At 40.3% G+C, this 20426-nt stretch overlaps 2 protein-coding genes across 3 annotated transcripts in view; one reads left to right on the top strand and one right to left on the bottom strand.

Moving 5' to 3' along the window:
- igfbp2b (insulin-like growth factor binding protein 2b) overlaps positions 1-7230 on the bottom strand; it is a 24016-nt gene extending 16786 nt beyond the window's left edge. The window contains exon 1 of the mRNA XM_034693997.1: positions 6876-7230. Coding sequence (XP_034549888.1) covers positions 6876-7230 — 355 coding nt within the window. The remainder of the gene's footprint in view (positions 1-6875) is intronic.
- LOC117819830 (receptor activity-modifying protein 1-like) lies at positions 7113-20426 on the top strand. 2 transcript variants are annotated; one of them, XM_034693310.1, is made up of 4 exons: positions 7113-7191; positions 15357-15402; positions 16415-16553; positions 18683-20426. In XM_034693310.1, the coding sequence occupies exons 2-4, from the start codon at positions 15357-15359 to the stop codon at positions 18915-18917; spliced, it is 420 nt and encodes a 139-aa protein (XP_034549201.1). In that variant the 5' UTR covers positions 7113-7191; the 3' UTR covers positions 18918-20426. The 2 variants fall into 2 exon arrangements, with proteins under 2 accessions (XP_034549201.1, XP_034549200.1); XM_034693309.1 differs by lacking the exon at positions 7113-7191 and adding an exon at positions 14292-14435.

The raw sequence follows: 20426 nt of genomic DNA, 5'->3' as shown, positions 1-20426 counted from the left end.
TGAAGTAAAAAGAAATCAAGGCTCCATCTGACAACATGTTGAAGACAAATCTTCATCAGTGTATCTTCTCCTTAGTTATTAGACTGACATGTTTTAAAATGCTACTCTCTATAGAACAGGAATGTTAACTGAGTTGCAACAAAAGGCTTGTTATGCAGGCATAAAGATGCCTTTATTTCACTTAAAACTTTCTATAGACACTTATAGGAACTCATGACGGCATGTTCCAGGGAGAAAAAACAACACCTTTTTAGCCAACAGCTGTCATCTGAATACTGTGTTGTTGATTCTGTCTTCAGTGCCATAGAAACTACCTGTCTCGAGCTGTCGGGAGTGTTGGCTTTGAGTATTGCCTTTGAGCAATGCTTACACAATTCTCTCATGGCACAGAGTGAGTAATGTCTTTCCAGAGCGTCTCAGCATTAATATATTTGCCCTGTTATCTTATGCACTGAAGCTGAGTGTGCTTCTACAGGCCAGAGTGGCCTTACATTACTTCAAACCATTGTCAGTGTAAATGGTTCCTCTCAAGCCTCGGCCACTTCAAACACTTTACAGCTGGCAAACAGACAAAAAGGAATCGAATGATGAAGAAGGTTTTGTGTAGCCAGAGGTTCCCTTCAAACCTTTTACGGTTGGTTCCCTCTTTCAACTCTTGGTGCTGCTCTGCTTCATGTGGCCGAGTGTGTCATCCTAACCAAATGACGCTGGCTTTGTAGCTTAAAGGGAAAACTGTTTCCAATCGGCGCTCTGAGACTGTTATTCAGACTTGAAAGACAATAGTGCACTCCAAGGTCAAGATGAATTTTATCTGATGACATTTTAACCATGATGTACATAGTGTGGACTGATACTATTTTGAAGTGGCTGTCCAGTTTTAGAGTTCACAAAAAAAATGCACATTTTTATCCTTTGTTTTTGCAGTTATGTGTTTTATTCTGTATTTTCTTGTATGCAGTTTCTCAATTTGTCTGTGACAAATAGTAACAACTCTAACTGGCCTGCAAAATAAACGTCCAGTGCAACAGTTGTCTTCTAAAATAACATGATAACCTTATGTTCATATCAGTTATTCTGCCAATCTAGACAGCACCAAAAACACCCAGCAAAGGTTGTGTCGGTTCAGTCAGATAGTCAAAATCAGAAACTAGCCGGTGAACTAGTTAAACATCGTGCATCTAAAGAAACAGATGCTTTGAAGAGGTTGGTGGAGGGCAACACAGAGCTAAAAGGAGAGTACATATACACCTATCAGCGATAACATTATGACCACATGCCTAATACATGCCCACCTCTCATAAGGTAAGGGCCAACACATCACTAGACTGATGGACTCCACTGGACCTCTGAAGGTGTGCTGTAGTATGTAGCATCAAGACATTAGCAGCAGATCTTTTAAGTCCTGGAAGTTGCGAGTTGAGGCATTCATGGATCAGACTTGTTTGTCCATCACATGCCACATATGCTTGATCGGACTCACATTTGAGGAATTGGAAAACACCTTGAACTCACTGTCATGTTCCTCCAGGCCACTTTCTTCCATTGCAGTGGTCCAGATCTGGTTCTCACGTTGTTAGTGCTTCAGGCACTGGGCAACTGGACAGGGGTCAACATGGGCACCCTGACTGTTCACACTACACAGCCCCATATGCATCAAAAAGTGGTGCAGCATGTGTTCTGATGTCTTTCTATCAGAACCAGAACTAACCTCTTTATCGATTTGAGCTCCAGTTCAGTCAGACAACTCACGTTTAAATTGTTTATTGTAGCAGCAAATACATATTCATGTTTGGCGCCCAGGCTCCGGCCTCATCACACCCTGCAGATAAGTTTACATGCAGACTTTGAGGAGTGATGAGCAAAACATACTAAACACCCCCGAAGCCTGCAGGTGGAAGCTGGGGAGGCGGCGGGGAAGAAGAAAATATCAGCAATGGCATGCAGCAGCAGAGTCGTTGACAGGCAGAGGGAGAGATGGGAGATTTTTTCCCAGTTTAAATAGACCGCCAATTTGAGAGGCAGAGGGCAGGATTGGATGATGGATAAAAGAGTGGGACATGTGACGTGTATGGCATTGCAGCTCGAGTTGTCTGCCTGAACTAGCTCGCAGGCGTCGCTCCATTTGTGCTTCTGTTGGATGGGACTACATGGGTCAGCCTTCGCTTCCCACACAAATGAATCTTGGCTGCCCATGAGCCTGTCACCAGGTCACTGGTTTTCCTTCCTTGGCCCACTTTTGGTACTGACCTCTGCAGACCAGGAACACCCCTCAGGAACTGCTGTGTTTCGAGATGCTCCGACCCAATCATTCAGCCATCACAATGTGACCCTTATCAAAGTCCTCAACACTATATGCCATTGTACAGAGGTTATCAGTGTTATTCATCAAAGCAAAACACTGAAACAAACCTTTGTTTAAAGACTCCCCATGTTGACTTTGCAAAGTGTATTTTATCAGTGTTGTATCATCAGCTTCTTGTACTGCCCATAAAAGTCAAGTAAATCAGGTTTACAAAGGATGTGCAGTGCATCCTTCAGAGGGTTCTGTTGTCATTACAAAGAATCTTCCTATTGCTAATCTAGAGACTACGCAAGTAATAATTACACTGCTGCATTAATATTGATACAATGATTACAGTGACAATGAATGGGTGGTTGTATAAAGCACAGGTGTACTTCAGTATAAACTTGAGTAATGCAGTGCTCTGTCTCATTATTCTTGTTAAAATAAAAATGCAAATATGACTTTGTAACATCCTTGGCTTTTGGACTAGTTAACTGAGGCAGGACTTTCTTTTAACACCTCAGGTGGAGCTTTCTCAGAACTGCACGCACCAACATGCTGCTCCCACCCAAAGTGATCTCTCACTGTTTCACCTTTTCCTGCACACACATCTACATAGAGTAATTAAAGACCAGAGAGAGCCAGCGACGGAGCAGGAGCATGTCTCAGCAGAGGATCACCTGCAGGGCAACAATAAGGCCAGTCTTGGTCCACTGACAACACGAGAAAAGAGAGAGAGAGAGAGAGAGAGAGAGAGAGAGAGAGAGAGAGAGAGAGAGAGAGAGAGAAAGAGAGAGAGAGAGAGAGAGAGACTGAGACGAACAGGGAACAAGCTGTTTATTTTCAGACTTCAGCACATCTAATTTAATCACTATTATTAACAAGGCCTTTCTCAGAAATAGCTAAGCTGTCACAAGTTTTCAAAACTTGAATGTCAGAACTGCTGCCGTCAAGTTTCAGCTTTTCAAGGATTTCAAAAATAAATAAACAGAGCCGTGCTGAACTCAAAGCACACATTGCTCAACAGACCTTCACCGCATGGTAACAGCGTATGTGGAAATGTTTGGTTTAATCCAAATATTGTTGCGTAATAATATCTCCGTTATTGACAGGAGCTGTGCACCTCAGTAGCACATCATCAGTTCAGTATCACAAGGTTGACCCTGTTTGTTCTCACAGCTATATGTGCATGGCTGTTAGCTAGTGCTATATTATTACAAAGTAACACTCTGATTGGTCAAAACCCCATAACAATGTTAATGAATGCTCAACAGCGGGTCACACACCGCATATCAAATCATCAGGGTTAGAGGATCAGGCTCATATCCCCTCTGCCTGTTGACACTGGTAAAATCATTAGTGTGGTCTCAGGCTGGATTGAGAGTAGGGACATAATGACAGTTAGCGGGCACATATGTGAGAGCAGCCTGAGGAGCTACTGGACCCCAACCATCTCTGATAGGGAAAAGTGGAGCAACACCCTGTCCTTTAATCCAGGCAACAGCAGCAGAGCTGGTGAGAGCATCTCTAAGCTACTCATCTCTACAAATTCACTCAAACTAGAAGCGTTAGAGAGGATATAACAATTGTAAAAGTTGTGACATTAGCCTCTTTAATGTTTAAAGGTGTCTCACTGCAAAGCTGAGAGAAGAAGGAGAGCTGAATGAGGACAGAGATGTCAACATAAACTGCAGAAGTTCTGCTAAACTTGTCATGTGACTTGCTATCCCTGTTTAATCGAAGGAAGTTTCAGAGTTTGCAGAGTTTGATCACAAGATTAATAAAGTGAAGTTTGCAAAAGTCCATTACTAAACTGTAATGGAATATTTGTGACACCAGACGAAGCTGTAGTGCATTATTTTAAGTCTGTAAACTGTTCTTGGCCATGCTGTTTACATCAGTTTCAGTTCTGCAGGTGAGAAAACACCATTTAAACTCAGGATCACACCAAAAAACTGTAACGAAATGCAGCTTTCTGTGCCCTTTCATGTGCACTGCAGTGTGGTCATTGAGGAGTGAAAATATAATCTCAACCAGCAACAGGAAACGACCCCAAAATGTGAATTTTAATGTGTACAGAGAAGACAGATGTTGACATCTGATAGCCAACAGTCACTCTTGTTTAAAAAGCCAAGCATAACACAGTGAACTCAGGGCAAACCACAGTCTGATCTGATGCTCATTCCAGTCCAACTAGGTCAGGGTTACAGGGACCTGAACAGGTTTGTTTCCACTAATTTCTACCATTGAAACATCTTAGGGTGTCACAATTAAATAAATATCCCTGGAGTTTCATAATGATACAACATATCTTGATATAGAAACTAGGTTTGACCTGTTTGTATAACTTTAAAGGGTTCCTATGATGACAAGTTTTTTGTTCGATAAATGCGTACTAAATCACTTCCCAAAAGCACCACAAAAATAGCCTATCAAAATAACACGCTCCCAGTTGGAGAGTTCTGAGGATACGCAGGTTACAGACATGTTATGGGTTCATCGGGGGGATTCTGCTTGTTTGCTCTCACAGATGTGGGACTGCCACTGCCTGCCAAACACATTGCATATGTCAACATTCATTTACAAGAATCAATAGTGACCGTTTGTCCTTAATAACCATAATGTGGGAGAGAGGAGGCTGACGTTTGTATGTCCCTGCTGGATTTCTGGGTTATATCTTTTGGAGAGTTATTTTGACAGAAGACTTTTGATGTCGATGTGGTTTTGATGACATAAAAAAAGAATCTTGCACTGAAAATATTGTTTTGACTGAGTGAACAGCTTCTGCATGAACTCTTGACTTGAAGGCACTTTAAAGTGTCATGCCCAGCTGTGATGGCAGGTCAAAACTAGCAGGCTGGGGGATGCTGGCACACTTACAGCATATTAATCAACATGTTACACGAACTATAAATACTGACAGAGGTTTGTTAATTCAACTAGAGTATGCAGGTATTTGGCAGAGGGCCAGCCTTTAATTAAAATAGATTATATAAAACCTTTAAGAGTGTATTAGTGGTCAATATCTTAACCTCCTGAGACACAGAAGAAAAAAGTTTTGATATTATTTTTTTAAGTATTGTGGTTGAAAGAAACATATTAAAGCAAAAAAAACAAAAAACAACGGTGTTGTTTATTTAATTTGTATCATCTGTCCCTTGTAGTGGACATCAGGTCTTGATAAGTCACAGAATGTAAACATAATATTTCATGGATTTGTTTATTTCTGTTAAGATTTCTGGTCATCTCATGAACATTAAAACCCTTTCATGGTGGGAACACATCAGAACATTAACATATCATTTTAAACTGCATTCTCAACCCTTGATGGTCACCAAAATCAAACTTTTAACTGATTGCGTGTGTGTGCATATATGTGCGTGTGTGTGTGTGTGTGTGTGCATGTGTGTGCATGTGTGAGAGTGCGTGTGTGTGTGCAGGTAAAATCCTCCCAGCCTCACTCAGCCCTCTGCTTCCTGGAGTACGGAAATTGGTTGGACACAGATGTATTTAGTCCTGCTGTCCACTACAAAGGACACTGAATAAAAGTCGTGCTCTGTTGACCACACCCCCACAAGTGAGACATCCTTAGAAGGCCCAGGATGTCCCTTGACAGGACAGTAGGGTTTTTACAGACTGCATATATGGCGCTTAACTTAGATGGCTAAAATGCAAGTCCTCTACAGAGGAAAGAAATGAATTGCCGGGTAGATAAGATTTTATGATAGTGTTGTGTTCAGGACTGAAACTCAAGTTTGACTCCAGTCATGAACTTAAGGCTTTGTGGCTGAACTTGGGATTCGAGCACTGATGACTCAGACTCAGATTGATTGCATCAGGGCTCAGAAGATGAAGAAGAGGACTCTGACTCATTTATTGATAAAACATACGCCCTATCATGCAGTGTTGTTCTGCTACAGTTTCTGACAGGATGCCTAAAGAGATGTCACAAATTGTGTGTTTTGTTTTCAAAGATTTTTACAGTAAATGCAAGCAAGAATAAGTAAAATAACAATCCAGGAGCAGATTGGGCAAACTAAAACTTTAACAGACATATGTTTGGGACGCACCTAAACAAGTAAGTACAATTCTAAAGTTAGCCGACTGGGACTATTGATTATGTCACTGTAGCAAGCTAGTGGTAATGTTAGCCTCTAAGGTGATTAAACCGCTGGGTCCTTCATTGGAAAACTGCATCAGCAGAAACTATGACTGACTTTTCATTAAGAGAAGCCTGCTAAAACTTCACTGACCATTTAAATCTACGTACATGCAGAATCCAGTCATTTCCGTGTAACGTGTGGAGTTTGATATGAAGCCTTTCTTGCCCGCCAGGCGAGCAGTTCCATGAGGGTGTGACGTCACGTGATGTAAATTAATAGGAGTTGTTTGTTTGTTTGTCTTTGTTTTTTGTTTTTGTGAGTAGATAATAGTGAAACAGTGTTGATTAGAGCAGAAAGACCAAACTGAAGCAGTACAGTTGTGCGCTGTGAAACACAAACAAGGATGTAAAAGATTAAAAGCTTAATTTAGCCCATAGAGGCTCTGGAACATGGGAAAAACGCCTCAACTTTTCTCTTTCACTACTCACCATTTGTAGCCCCGTTAATAGTTGGAACATCTAAGTCCACTTTTTGTCCACATCGGCCAAAACCCTGGATGAGCTGCTGCAAAGGAAAGTCACTGTCCGTGCTCGGGTAACACCTCAGGCCATTGGAGCACTTCGGAGAATAGACCCCGCAGAACTCACCCTCTTGCCGAGCACACATCGGGCAGCAGCCGCAGCCCGGCTCCCTTACTATCTCCATACATAGATCTGTAACTTTGGGACACGCAGTGAGACGCTCTGCAGTACAGCTGGGACATCTGAAAGCCAAATCTCCAAGGATGATTCCAGGCAAAGCAAGGTATGCAAACAGCAGCACATGGCTCATATGTATGACCATCCTAACAGTTTGCAGTTTACAACTCACAGCCAAAAATGACCCTTGGAAGTATTGAACAGCATGAACGTCAGGAGCTACACTGTGAGGGTAAACAATGTGATGCAACCAGCAGGGTCCAATCTGCTCTCATATTACCAAGAGACAAAGCTTAGTCTCTCCATTAAACACAACCAAGAGTTTACTGGTTTACTTGTGCTGATAGGATTTTTATAGGCAACTATGATTTATCTTCATGTCAGATAAGGAATCCCAAAAGTCAAAGAGAAGTCAGTAAAAATAACATTTTTATTATCTAATTTATGCTACTATTAAATTCATTTTGTTCAACAAAAGTTCAACAGAGAGAAAGAGGCTTGATTTCTTATCTTTCTCTGTTATTTATTTTGCAGTGCTAAACTGAAATGCATACAGCTGGCTCAGCACCATGCATACTCCTTTATAAAGAAATTTGAGCTACAAAGAAAACACAGAAAACCAGATTCTACTCCGGGAATATTAAAAGTAGTGCTGAGTGTTTGTGATGTGGCCCCTTTATTTTTTGCATGTCAGCTGACACTCAGTTAAAGGTGAGGAGGCCAGGGGGCCAATGCTACACTCCAAAGGCAGCCCAACTATTTTGCTTAGTGGTCCACATAATAGGCTCTGCTGTGAATTGCAGCGAGTGATTACAGCCCTGAGCTTCCAATAACCGGCCGTTGACTTTTGCCCTCTGGAAGTTTGGGCAGTTGTGACATGAGGTTGACCTCACTGAAGTGTTTCTTTTATCTGATTGATTCTTTACTTCAACTCTGTGTTTGTCCCCCTTGTTATCCATCCCATACTAAGATCCGAAATGTCATAGTTTTGCTGTACACAGACGTTAGATGGCGCTCTCAGTTAATGTGTCACTTTAACAATGCTGTCAGAAAAACATCAACAAGTGTAAATAAGTTACTAGCAGCAGATCATATCAGCAGACCATGAGTACAAAAGGGCCTAAGGTATATCCTTTTTAGAATTAACAACAGATTTCATGCAAGGCAGCAAAGAGGTGAAAAGAAGCTGACATAAGATGCAAAAAAAGAACAAAGCTGTATACAACATTTTAATACACGGCTGTAGACTCTCCATACTTCAGAGAAACTAAGGCCCCGAAAAATACCCAAAACGCTCAGCTAAAGGTCACCAGTTTACAGGGTCACTCTTCAAACTGTAACACTGCAAGCTGACGGAGATGCATTCACACTATCTTGCCCAAAGCAGACTAATGTAAAGGTGTTATTAAATTAAGTTGTCTAGTTGTAGTCTACCAATGAGAAACATTCAGCATTCCCGGCCCTGCCATCCAAACTTCCTGGACCATTGGAAAGTACTGCCATACAATACAAGCAGGGGCTTTTCAGGGGATAGATCAACTCCCCTAGAACTAAATTTAGACCCTGACTCCTCCTGTTGAAACCATAGACTGTATAAATAATGGACATAGTATACGTGACGTCACCTATCTGTTTCTTAAGTGCTGTTTTGAAACCAATCGTTGACGGGAGCCATATTGCTGAACTCAACCTAACTGCGGTCGAGCTAGTGTTACGTAAAGAGGCGGGCTTTGAGCCTCCTAGCTAACAGCTACAGTGTTCTTGTCTGTCAATCAAGTCAGCTGTGCCTCTCATAATGGAAAACTCGAAATCTTAATATCTTTGAAATTGGCGTGTTATGAAAAAATTCACCCCCTGTACAGTGTGTACCGATAGAGAAATTGGCTATCTGGCTGGAGGTTGCTGCTTGGTTGAAACACAGAGTTCCTCAAAAGGTCCATTATTCCTGGGGAAAGTTCCTGCTGTTGAAAAGCAACTTTAAATTATTGTCCCAAATGAAATGAAATCATTCTGCACTTCTTTGCTACATGGTTTTCATCAAAGGAACCATTAACCTGAAGTGTTCTCATTTATACTCTGAAGCTTCAAGCTGCCCTCACAGCGTCTGCTCTAACCGGCTGCACAGAATAAGAACTTTCTTTTTCTATTCTTAAACACTCATCCGTATTTTCTAGTCTAAAGGAATTCACAAGACACACAGTATAATTCAAAGTGAAACGTATGTTCAATATTTCATTTGGCTTTCATTAATTGAAACAGAAATGTTTGGATTATAGGATTTGACTGTCAGTAACAATGAGGAGTTGAGGAGCGTGAGTGCAGATTACGTAGTGACATGATGTAATGATGGATTAACTCTCAGTCATATGACGAAGTGCACCTCTTAGGAGACGCTGCACCAACAGGAAGCTTCTCATTCTCATTACACGAGGCAACTATTTCCTCGTTTGACTGACCCCAGGATGCATGTTTGGGTTTTCCAGCCCTGCAGGGTTACTCCAGAGTGATGTCAGTGTGGCTCACTGTATAAAATGCTTCAACTGAGCTGCTCTGAGTATGAAGTAATGTCTGTCAGGTCTGTCTACCCTTACTTTGCCCCGTTCTGCCACTTGCATAATGTTTCAAGAGAGCAGGATTACTATAGGGCAAAAAAGACTCTGAACTGATATTTGTAAAGATTTCTCGAGGATAAACTCCCATTTTCAAATCTATAACACGTTCATGACGAATGAAATGAATCCTAGAATCCATTTGATGAGAAATTAGTCATTACTGGCAGAAAACTAACTAGATTTGATTATAACCACTCTATGTAAAATGTCTTCCTGTAAAAAAAATTATGGAAGGAAGTCATGCATTTCTTTCTGGTCCAAACTCAAATGTGAAAAGAAATTCCAACCCACTGACATTTAAAGGCACGTGCAACTTCCTCCCCACCCATGTTTGCAGCTGCATGGTGATGGAAGATACTTGTTCTGTGAAACAGCTGGCATAGTGCAAGAAATTTCATCCTCAAACCTCTGAAGGCTAGTAAGGCATTCTCTTCAATAGATGCACTCAATAAATCTCTTAAACTGATCCAGCTCTCTTTAAAAACATTTTTTCAGGGGGTTTCTAATGCCTCTATTCGGTGGATACGACATAGAATGGGAAACTGAGACGAGAGAGCGAGGAATGACAGGAGGCAGAGGGCTGCAGGTTGGATTTGAACCATAGACTGGATAAATATTGGACGTAGCATCCGAGACGTCACCCATCTGTTCCTGAGTGCTGTTTTGAAGCTAATTGTCGGCGGGAGCCGTATTGGAAATGCTGAACTCAACCTAACATAGGCTGTTTTCAAACCGCCTACTATACTAGCAGTACGTACTGATTTGGCCAAAATTCAGTATGTACTGAGTAGTATGTGAACAATAGCAAAATCTGCAGTATGCCAAAACTCCCCGGATGTCTACTGATTCGGGAAAGACTGCCTTGCATACTGTTTCCCACAATGCACAGCGCTCGTTCCGCTTTTTCTTTTCTCTTCTTTTTTTAACGGGGGAACTCAGTTTTTAGCTGCTGTGAAAATGATTAAATCCCATATAAACCACTTTCTAACTTTTTTAATCATAAGTGATGCTAAAGAAGCAGTTTCTCTATAGGCTTGGCCGTTGTTTACCTCCTGCATTCCGAAACCGGAAATTCAGGGATGTCTGGCCCAGCGTACTGCAACACAGATCAAACAGGACAGTCATACTACATACTAAATTCAAACACAGTATGTAGTAGGCTATACCTCCTGCCTACTACATTAGCAGGTAGTATGGAGCAGGCCATTTCGAAAACAGCCTTACTGTGACATAAAGAGGCGGGGTTTGAGCCTCCTAGCCAACAGCTATGTGTTCCCGCCTGTCAGTCAACTCAGTCATGTCCTTATTTGGGAGAAACTCATAATCTTAATATCTTCTGAACTGTTGCGCTAGAAAAACATTCACCCCCTGTACAGTGTGTGCCGATAGAGAAATTAGCTATGTAGATCCAAGCTGTTTTTTTAACCAGGCTGTAAACATGTTTACTAATACTGCAAAGATCATCCTCTTTGAATTGGTGTGTATGTGGTTTCCGGTGTTTCTGCAGCCAGCCTCAAGCGGATTCTCAATGAATTGCAATTTATAACACTTCCCCATGGGCTTCATATTTTGAGACCGGAGGTTGCTGCTCTATTTGAACCCAGGCAAGCTGCTGTCAGGGCCAAAAGCCTCTGTACATGGGGTGCCCAATCTAACCTCTGAGCTTTCTTTTTAGTAGTGTAAAATATGTCCTCACGGATACAGCAATGTAGTTTTAGTTAGCTCATTGTCTTGTCTTATCATGGAAAAATGGTTATTGAAGAACATTTATTGTCATATTTTATACTAAAGTGACAGGATACAGGTGTAGTAACTAACATACTTACATTTTGTCTTTAAAGATTCATCAACTGAGAAAAACAAACCCTGTTGGTCCATTTTTTCTAACAAACATCAAACCCTTCACAAGTCAACACTAAATTATAAACCCTTACAGACGTAGACGTAGACAAGACTGCTGCATGTTTCTAACACACGTGTCAGAAAAGAAACAAAGGTAAGTAGATTTTCTTGGACAAAGGGAGGGATTTAAGTTTCCTTCTTCCTAGGACAAATAACCAGCCCGTAGCACATGGTCTCCTCTCTCTACTCTTGTTCCTACCTGAGAAATACTTTCCACTACTGTAAAGACAGAGACTGTTCAAACAGCACGTGCGCTGCCTTTCACAGACGGTGTTTACAGAGCCGTGTCTATCTGCTGTGTCCTCTTGTTTGCTCAGTATCTTACGCCTCAATTTAAGAAAATGGAAATGTTTTCTTACGACCAATCCTCTACAATTCTCAGATCCAAAAACCCATTAGGGTTATATTATGTGTACGCGTTGCCTGGTAACTCTAAATGAATGGGCACTAGCAGAACAATGTTGGACCGTTTAATTTCAACTCTAAAGTGGAACGACCTGATAGTGCAGCGCTGAGAGATATTTTAACTGGGCTCCTGAAAGATCCGCCTTTCAGAGAGTCATTTAGTCGAGACAAATGGAATACCACAGAAAGGTGGTCACATTTTCCACACTCACTCATTTTCCTCAGTCATGGGTATAATTCAAAGGAGAGGAGTGAAAAGCAGGCCTATATTTGGGAGGATTCAGATATCCAGCAGTGAACAAGAGACTAATGAGGCTAGGATTAAGACCAAAGACAGGACTCGTACTGATTTCTAATAAAACAGGATACGAGAGAAGCTTTCTTGTGTTTGACTTGCGGTGTGTAATATCTTTCATATCATAATTATAAGGAATATTAATGGCTTTTCATAAGACACTCCCAGTACTTAAGGTTCTCATTGTGAGCCTGTGTGTGAGAAATGAACCCAATGCCAGCGGGTGAATAGTTTCGGAAGGTTTCACCGTTAACAGAACTGAATGTCTCTTAAAATAAATCGATGCCCTCATTCATCAAAAGCAGAATCTACTAACACTCTACACATGGAAACATGTTTGTCATCAACAAAGTTTCAACAACAAAAAATTAGCTTTATAAGTTTATTCAAATAAAACAGCTTTCTAGTGTGAAGTGGGAAACAGAGGAGGCTTCTGTGGAGGCTTCATAAACATGGACGTACTCTCAGTGATGTCACTCATTGGTTTCTGAAGTTGAAGTTTCGAAGCTCAACATTAATTGTCGTCATATTGGAAATGCTGACGCCACGTAACTTTCAGTGAACCTAGCATAAGGTGAAGAGGTGGAATTTAGGCGGGCCTTAAGCATTCCGGCAAACAGTTAAATTTACCTAGCTGTCAGGCAAATTATGTCAAATTATGTATAACTCTTACCCTTAATAAGAAGAAAATAGATTTTTTTTTTACAAAAAATCAGCCCCTGTGATGTAATATATAAAGAACTGAGGAATAAAGAAAAAAGTCTTCTTTGAAGCAGGCTGCAAACATGTTTGATGTTTTAATAAAGGTAGGCTATTTAATTTGTTCCCTAATGAGAGCTTTGGAGACAGTCTCAAGTGGACAGTGGAGGAACTGCAGCTTTTTTCAGTTCCTCCTTCAATGTATGAATGTATAAATAATGAACATAGTATCTGTGACGTCACCCATCTGTTCCTGAGCGCTGTTTTGAAGCCAATCGCCAGCGAGAGCTATATTGGTAATGCTGAACTCAACCAAACTTAGTGAGGTAAAGAGGCAGGGTTTGAGCCTCCTAGCCAACAGCTACAATGATCCCGCCTGTTTTTTGAACCAGGCTGTAAACATGTTTATTTCTGCTGCACAGATCATCTTCTTTGAATGGGTGTGTATGTGGTTTCTGGTGTTTCTGCAGCCAGCCTCAAGTGGATGCTCCATGAATTGCAGTTTATGCTTTAACACTTCCCTATGGGCTTCATGTTTTGAGACCGGAAGTTGCTGCTTGTTGCTCATTAGCTTCATTTTTCACTGTAAAGCAAAACAAAGTTTGTGTGATCTGTTCTTGTTTTACATCAAAACATGTGCATGTGTAAGCAGCTGTGAACATGCTGAACATGGAGAAGAACATTTAGGTTTATTTGTGTTTGCTCTCACATGCCATACGCTACTGTGTACTACCTATGGTTGTGCATATCTGTCTCAGTTTATAGGTTTTCATGCCCTGTAGTAACAGTGCCAAAGTGTTCAAGTTTTTTTTTTTTTTTTCACCTTTTGCTGAGTGTAAACAAAATAAAGTCCACCTCATGAGCTTTAATCCCTGATCTGGTCTACCCTTGAAATGTAATGTAAAGAAATGTTTGCTTTCCGTTGACTAAAAAATTTAACATCACCACATTCGCTAGTCGGCCCCAGAATTAAAATCGCTGAAAATGTTTTTGTTCTTTATTATCATAGTCCCAAAATGCCAGTCATATGATGTATCAGTGCTGTAAGATCCATCACATGACTTAAAATAACTTGATGAAATGAACTCTATCTGTGAGGTTCTGCTTTTTTACTTTGAGGCCTCCTTCAGTTTGCAGGTCTCTGGGGGGTTGTGTGAGTAGAACATGGGTAGTAGTCTGTGGGTAGCATGGGAACAGCTCTCCTCAGCCTGGGAAAGGAAGCAGGCTGTCCACTTGTGTTGCACAATCCAATTAGCTCTCAGTAGCACTGATAAGAAAGCACAGTAGATCACACAGAGGCTTTTTGCGGCCAGTTGTGCATCTGTTTGTTGGCTGGTTTTCGATTTGAAGCATCTTCAGCACGGGCTCTGATCTGAGGCGTTCACCAGGAATACAAAAGGGAATAAACATTCTTCAAATAGCAGCGCAAAAGCTGGGGTATGTGTTTATAAAGAACAATATCTTAGTTATGAGTTTGGCTTTGAACAGTTAAAACGAGCCATGTTTACATTTATGGAATGAAGTAACTACAAGTGTTGTTTTATCAGGGTAAAATATATTAAAAAAAGATTGATTCCATCTTGTGTGTGTGATTATATCAGTCCGGTTTTGTCATATGGATCTGTGATTAAGTTACCAATTTTAGATGCTTTGAATTTACAGTATACAGTACAGTGTTTCTTTGTAATACAACAAGCAACATTTGTGCGTATTTCCAGAAAGAATCCTCCTCTGGCTGCTTCCCATCGTAACATCTGTTTTCAGAGTCTCCCCCGAGATGAATTCATTAATTTAAGGGAATGTCCAGGACACAGATGGCCATCACTTCTGCTTTGCACAGAGCGTTATATCTCTTTCTTTTCTAAATGTGAAGCAGGAGTTCAACACGTGCAGAGCCTGTATGAGGAGCAGACTTTCATTAGTGTTAGCGTACATTACGAGTATCAGAATCAGAGACTAAACACTCTATCCACTTTTTGTCTGTCAGTCTAAATGTTAATCAAATAATGTTTCAAATATTGTTTGTAAAGAGGTCTTGTAATGCCTCTGTGATTAAGTTATTCATATAATCAAATATAAATGGATTTGTTAAGAGGGGAAAGTGTGTCTGCATGACAGATCTCACAGAATGAGACATTTGTAACATTAGATTTTGTTGACTGACACTGACTCCAGCAGAGAGATGACCATTGATCTTATTTTTATTGTGTATGCATGTCGACCAGCTTGTTTGCAATCTTTGTTCACAATAACTGATACAGTTCTCTGTGAAAGCACTCCAACCTGTGACAAAATCATTGTTTTTTCTAACAGTATTATGAAATTAAATCTCATATGTGATTTTTTTTCTTTTTAAAGATGGTGCCGACTGCATACTTTCTGGCACTTCCCTTCATCTGGACAGGTAAATGATAGGTTCAGAGCTTTAAGAAGGTCACTGTAGAACTCAACAAGTTTGTAAGCAGTTAAAATTATTGAACATAATGAGTTATTCCTTATACAATGCAAATTAATGTCTCCTTTTATTGTTTGCTTGGGGGATTTTGTGCCTTTATTCAAAGGATAAGACAGTGGATAGAGAGGGAAACAGGGAGGAAAGAGAGGGGAATGACATGCACCAAAGGGGCCGTGGGTGGGAATGACACCAATGCCGTCCCCTCTGAGGACTGTCGCCTCAGTACATAGGGTGAGCGATTTGACTGCAAAGCTAAAGCGATGCCCCAAAAAGATGAAAAGTTGACCGTTTGTCTGCCATGTTGTTTTGGTTTTGGTAGAATTTGAACTCATCATTTGCCCTCAATACTGACACCTAAAAATAAACCACTCCGATTCTGTTCCATGTTAGGAAATGCAGCTTCTTCTCTACACTTTGGGCACACTCCCCAGAGAGAAAACAAAAAATCTGCCCTTGTGTTTCAATGTCAATAAAGAACCGAGCTTTGGGAAAACAAGGGAGAGATAGAATGGAAGCTTTAAAAGGTGAAGTATTTTGTTGTATGCGTCTTGAAGGATAAAAAAGGGGTGTAAGCAAGTGTTGTTGTCTTATTTCTAGAAACGTTATTAGACTTATCAGACTTGATATAAGCCACATTCACCTGACAAGACCAGATCAACAACTTATGCCTAGTTTTTAAAAACTAAAAGGAAGACCTGAGTTGATTGTAATAAGTAAACAATTTGCAAATGGTGTAAGAAAGGTTGACTTTATTTATTATTTAGTCTTGTAGACATATTTTTTGTAACTAGAGATCAGACAACACTCACTTAGTTTTGAGTTTTTGCATTATGTAGAGGACAAGATCATCCCTTGACCATGGGCTTATTGAATTAGCATTAAAAAAAGATATCTCAGAAGTAAGTATGTCTATGTTCATGATAACTGTGTACTTGAGGTTTATACTTTCTGTTTTCTCCAGGAATAGCTGCAAAATTACCCGTCCTACCATGTGACCAGCTCATGTTTGATAGCAATATGGCCAACTGCCTGTCAGACTTCAACAGGAGCATGGAGGCAAGAGGTTATCGGGACAGCTGCCCATGGCCTGAAGTCAAAGGGTAATTTACCCTTTCATTGTTTTCACATCTTTCTGCAGTAACTGTAATTTTAGATACATCGGTAGTTTAAACATATAAGCTCTGAACTAAAGGGTGCAAAGGACAAAGTGTTTGGAAAGTGGGTGTAGGAAATACTGCAGATTGCGTCAACCTTCTGGCGCCAGTGGGTTTTAATGGGTGAACTATATTTCCAGTCAAATGCTCTTGATCAATGTTGGTCAGTTTAAAGAGCTTGTGTTTCCAACTGACAGACCTTCATTGTTTTCTGAGTGTCTTCTTCTCACAGAGACAAACCAAACATTAGTTTGTAACCAGACACCTCTTTAACCTCACTCTCTTAATGCTACCAGGCTCCATTTACAAAAGCAGCAATATCCAGTAAAACGCATAAAAACAAACTGGTCAATAGATCAGCAACTCCGGTACACGACGGGACGCATTACAGAATACTAAATGACATCTTGGTCAATGGAGTGTGGTGGCTATGACGAAGGCCATGCAAATACAATCTATTAGGTTGTAGCCATCGTAACCATTACAGCCTGTCTTGCTGGCCAAAGCAGCCTGCTCAGGCTTTCCAAAACTTTGTGTAAATAATTGTCATTTGGACCCCAAAATGTAATAAATTAAGGCTGAAAAGCCTGATGTAGACATCTCCACTTACACGATAAGTTGTTTGAGATAAGCAGACAAGTACTCCCAGAGCTCAACGTTGTAGAGTCCAGGGACATAAATCACATGACTAAGCTGGATATAGTTGCACATTACGTCTTTTTATTGGGTTTGCAGTGAAGATATATGATCTATCATCATGGGAAAGTCAGTTACTTTCATGTTTCCTGGCGACATTTAGAGCTAATTATTCAACTCGTGATGATAAAAACACTAGTGTTGCTCCCGAGCTTAAATTTCCAGACAGCTGTTGTTAGTGGAGACTTTTGCTCGTGCTGTGTAACCTTCAGTAGACTGCAGTAGAACTAATTATGGCTATAATAATACATATTTTACTGTTAGTATGGTTTGGGGCTGAGCTACCTTTCAGATCAAATAGTGTACTACGATGGAGTGTCCATCATCACATTGAGTCCTGCATGCTCAGCGGCTCTCAGTGGATGTTTTCCACCCTTAAACCTTGTGAGCAGTGACAACTGCTCATGTGATTTATGTTGCTTTAGTGAAGCTTTGGTTGCTTCTCCACCCAGAGGACGTGACATGTCAAAACTTAACAGTGAAATTCAAGCCTTCTCCACAACATCAGTGGGTGATTTCTACCTTCATAAAAAGCTTGGAGTCGCCAAGGCTAGATATTTTTGGCACGTTTCGTGTGATCTCCAAATGGTTAGGCATAATCATATAAAGACGTTCCTTCGCGTTAGTGCTCTTTTTTTAATGAACTTCAAATCATACTTTTCTTTATAACCACTTTCCAAACCAGGCCTTACCAAACAAGACCCACTGAAAGCAACCAATTCACCTGGCGTTGCTTTGTCCACCTCTGCCAGACCTTTTTCTAACATTCAGGAGGTTTGTATATGTGTAGATCTAGACATGAAACAAATGGCGTCCAATTTCTGTAAAAGTTAGAAGGACAGTTTCGATTTGCTGAAGGAGGGTTGTGTGTGATACGTGTCAGTAGTGACTATATTATCCACAGGACGTGACAGTCAGCTCAGCCCCTTTGTTGAGAAACTGAACAGCGAACCCATTCAGAAGCCAGACTATCTACTGCTGCAGATGGGGAAAACTTCATCTTTTAAATGAGCAAATTTGAAAGAAGTCTAACCCAAACATTAATGTTGGTGTAAGTTTAATTATCCTTTCAAGAATAACATCCAGCGGGGGCTACACTTGGGAAATACTGAGGATGGCACCATGGAGCCGTTGGCCACACACATTTCATATTAAATGTTTAATTGTTTGTTATTCATGTGCCAAAGAAAGTCAGTTTTTAAGTATCTCAAGCTCATAATAAAGACCAGTTTCATGGTGAAAGTGCCCTGGCTTGCAACATGCTAAAAATGTCAAATTAGCATAATCTGACCCCAACCCTGATATCTAATATGTTGTGAAATCCTCTTGACTGCAGGAAGCATTTCATGCCATTTCTGTCTTGCTCTCTTCCTCTGCAGCATCTACAACAAACTGAAGCTCTGTGTGGACGACAGGACCATTAATTCTTGGTGCAGCGTTGAAGGATTTTTGGTAGACAAGGTCTTCTTGGGGGTCCATCAGACATACTTTCATCAATGTGGACAGGTCCAAGACCCCCCACTCTTTACTCTCATTATGTTAATAGCACCGCCCATCGTTACCACACTCTTCATGCCGATTCTGTGTTTTAAACTCACCACCTGGGAAACATAGATGCCCAGCAGCGTTGAGCTATGAGCTGCAGTGTTGTCAGATGACTGCAGAATTTCCCAACACATTATGTTCTTATAGTTATGACCGTTTTTTTCAGCGCGACTAACTAACTTAAAAAGAAGTACGATTTACCTGCTGAGATCGGCAACTATTTGGCTAACGAAGCTGGATGCCTACACATCGACACCTGCTGTTTTGTTAAGTGTGATTCTTTGTGATACAATAGATTAATGGTCATTACTGAAGCAGTATAATAGCACCGTATAAACTTTGACTGAACTGGTGTTGTCTAAATGATATTCAAGAAATTAAAGGCAGTTTACCCAGAGGAATACTGAGATGAGTAATATAACTTGAAGCCAATCATTTCAATGCAGAGAAGGAAAAATGTACTTAAAAATAAAAAACTTTAGGAATAAGGCTTTCAAATAATCCTTGTTAACTGAGGCGTCTGGAAGTTTTTACAGTGAAATGTGCCATTCAAAAGGGCAGTGTTGAGATTTTACATGACAGCAGCAGGAAGCAGGAAAGAGCTGCGGCAGCTTAACTACGGCAATCAGAGAGGGACAAAACAGCAAGCATTTAAAAAAAAAAAAAACGCATTCATGTTCAGACTTTAATGGCATCACAACTAAGGTGTTGATGCTGGCAGCCTTATGTAGGAATATAAAGTTGTTATCTATCTTCTAAATATTTCTAAACAGAGTTGGCCAGTGAAAAGCTGTCAATAACAATTGTCACCTACTAAAATAGTCAAAGTTATTAATATTTAACTTAAGTAAAAAAAAAAAATCAAATTTTCTTGTAGCCAAAAGCGTTCTTCTTGCACTGATTTTTGGTAACTTCTATAAAAAATATACAAATTAACTTTTTGATTCACTTGTAATTATCCACCCATTTTATTTTCAACCGTCCAAAGTTTAATTTGCCTGAAAAATAAATACTAAAAAATATAGCAACTTGCTATTAATGACAATTATCCCTCCAGCTTTTGTTTCAGGCACTTTTAATCCCAACATAGAATGAATCAGTCCTGTCACTGATAGTCTCGTCTGTTTCTTGTAAGTCATGTTGAGGCATCAGACTGTTTTATTTCCACCTACAAACTTCTCACTGGAGATTCAAACTTGATTTAAATGTAGACTGCGTCATATTAAGCAAATGTTACCTTCAAAGCAATTGATAAACAATTCATCAAATGTTGTGTGTATAAGGAGATTTTCCATATGAAACATTCTGCACACATAAATCCATACTTGACTGTGTAAATACATTTCTGTGAATTTTTCCACTTTCTGGAACTCATTATTTTGTCATATATGCTGAAGCCCACCCAACTCGCACCTATAGAAAGTAAAGGAAAACAAAACACTGTTAATGATTTACTGCACTGTTTCACACCAACCTCACAAAGTCATACTTAAATCTCTTTGTACTGACACTCTAAAGATGACGAAGAAGGGTGGTTCTGTTTGTATTTGAAGTATAATAAATATTTATTTCAGTTTA

Source organism: Notolabrus celidotus, chromosome 10 (assembly GCF_009762535.1).
Source record: "Notolabrus celidotus isolate fNotCel1 chromosome 10, fNotCel1.pri, whole genome shotgun sequence".
Classification (NCBI taxonomy): Eukaryota; Metazoa; Chordata; class Actinopteri; order Labriformes; family Labridae; genus Notolabrus; species Notolabrus celidotus.
Note: the sequence above shows the minus strand (reverse complement) of the source record. Positions and strands in the feature narration are given on the sequence as shown.

Excerpts from the sequence above, each read along its gene's own strand:
- LOC117819830 (XM_034693310.1), top strand. The coding sequence starts at position 15,357 with ATGGTGCCGACTGCATACTTTCTGGCACTTCCCTTCATCTGGACAG. Across the intron at positions 15,403-16,414 it reads ACTTCCCTTCATCTGGACAG|GAATAGCTGCAAAATTACCC; the intron begins GTAAATGATAGG and ends TGTTTTCTCCAG. Across the intron at positions 16,554-18,682 it reads CCATGGCCTGAAGTCAAAGG|CATCTACAACAAACTGAAGC; the intron begins GTAATTTACCCT and ends CTTCCTCTGCAG.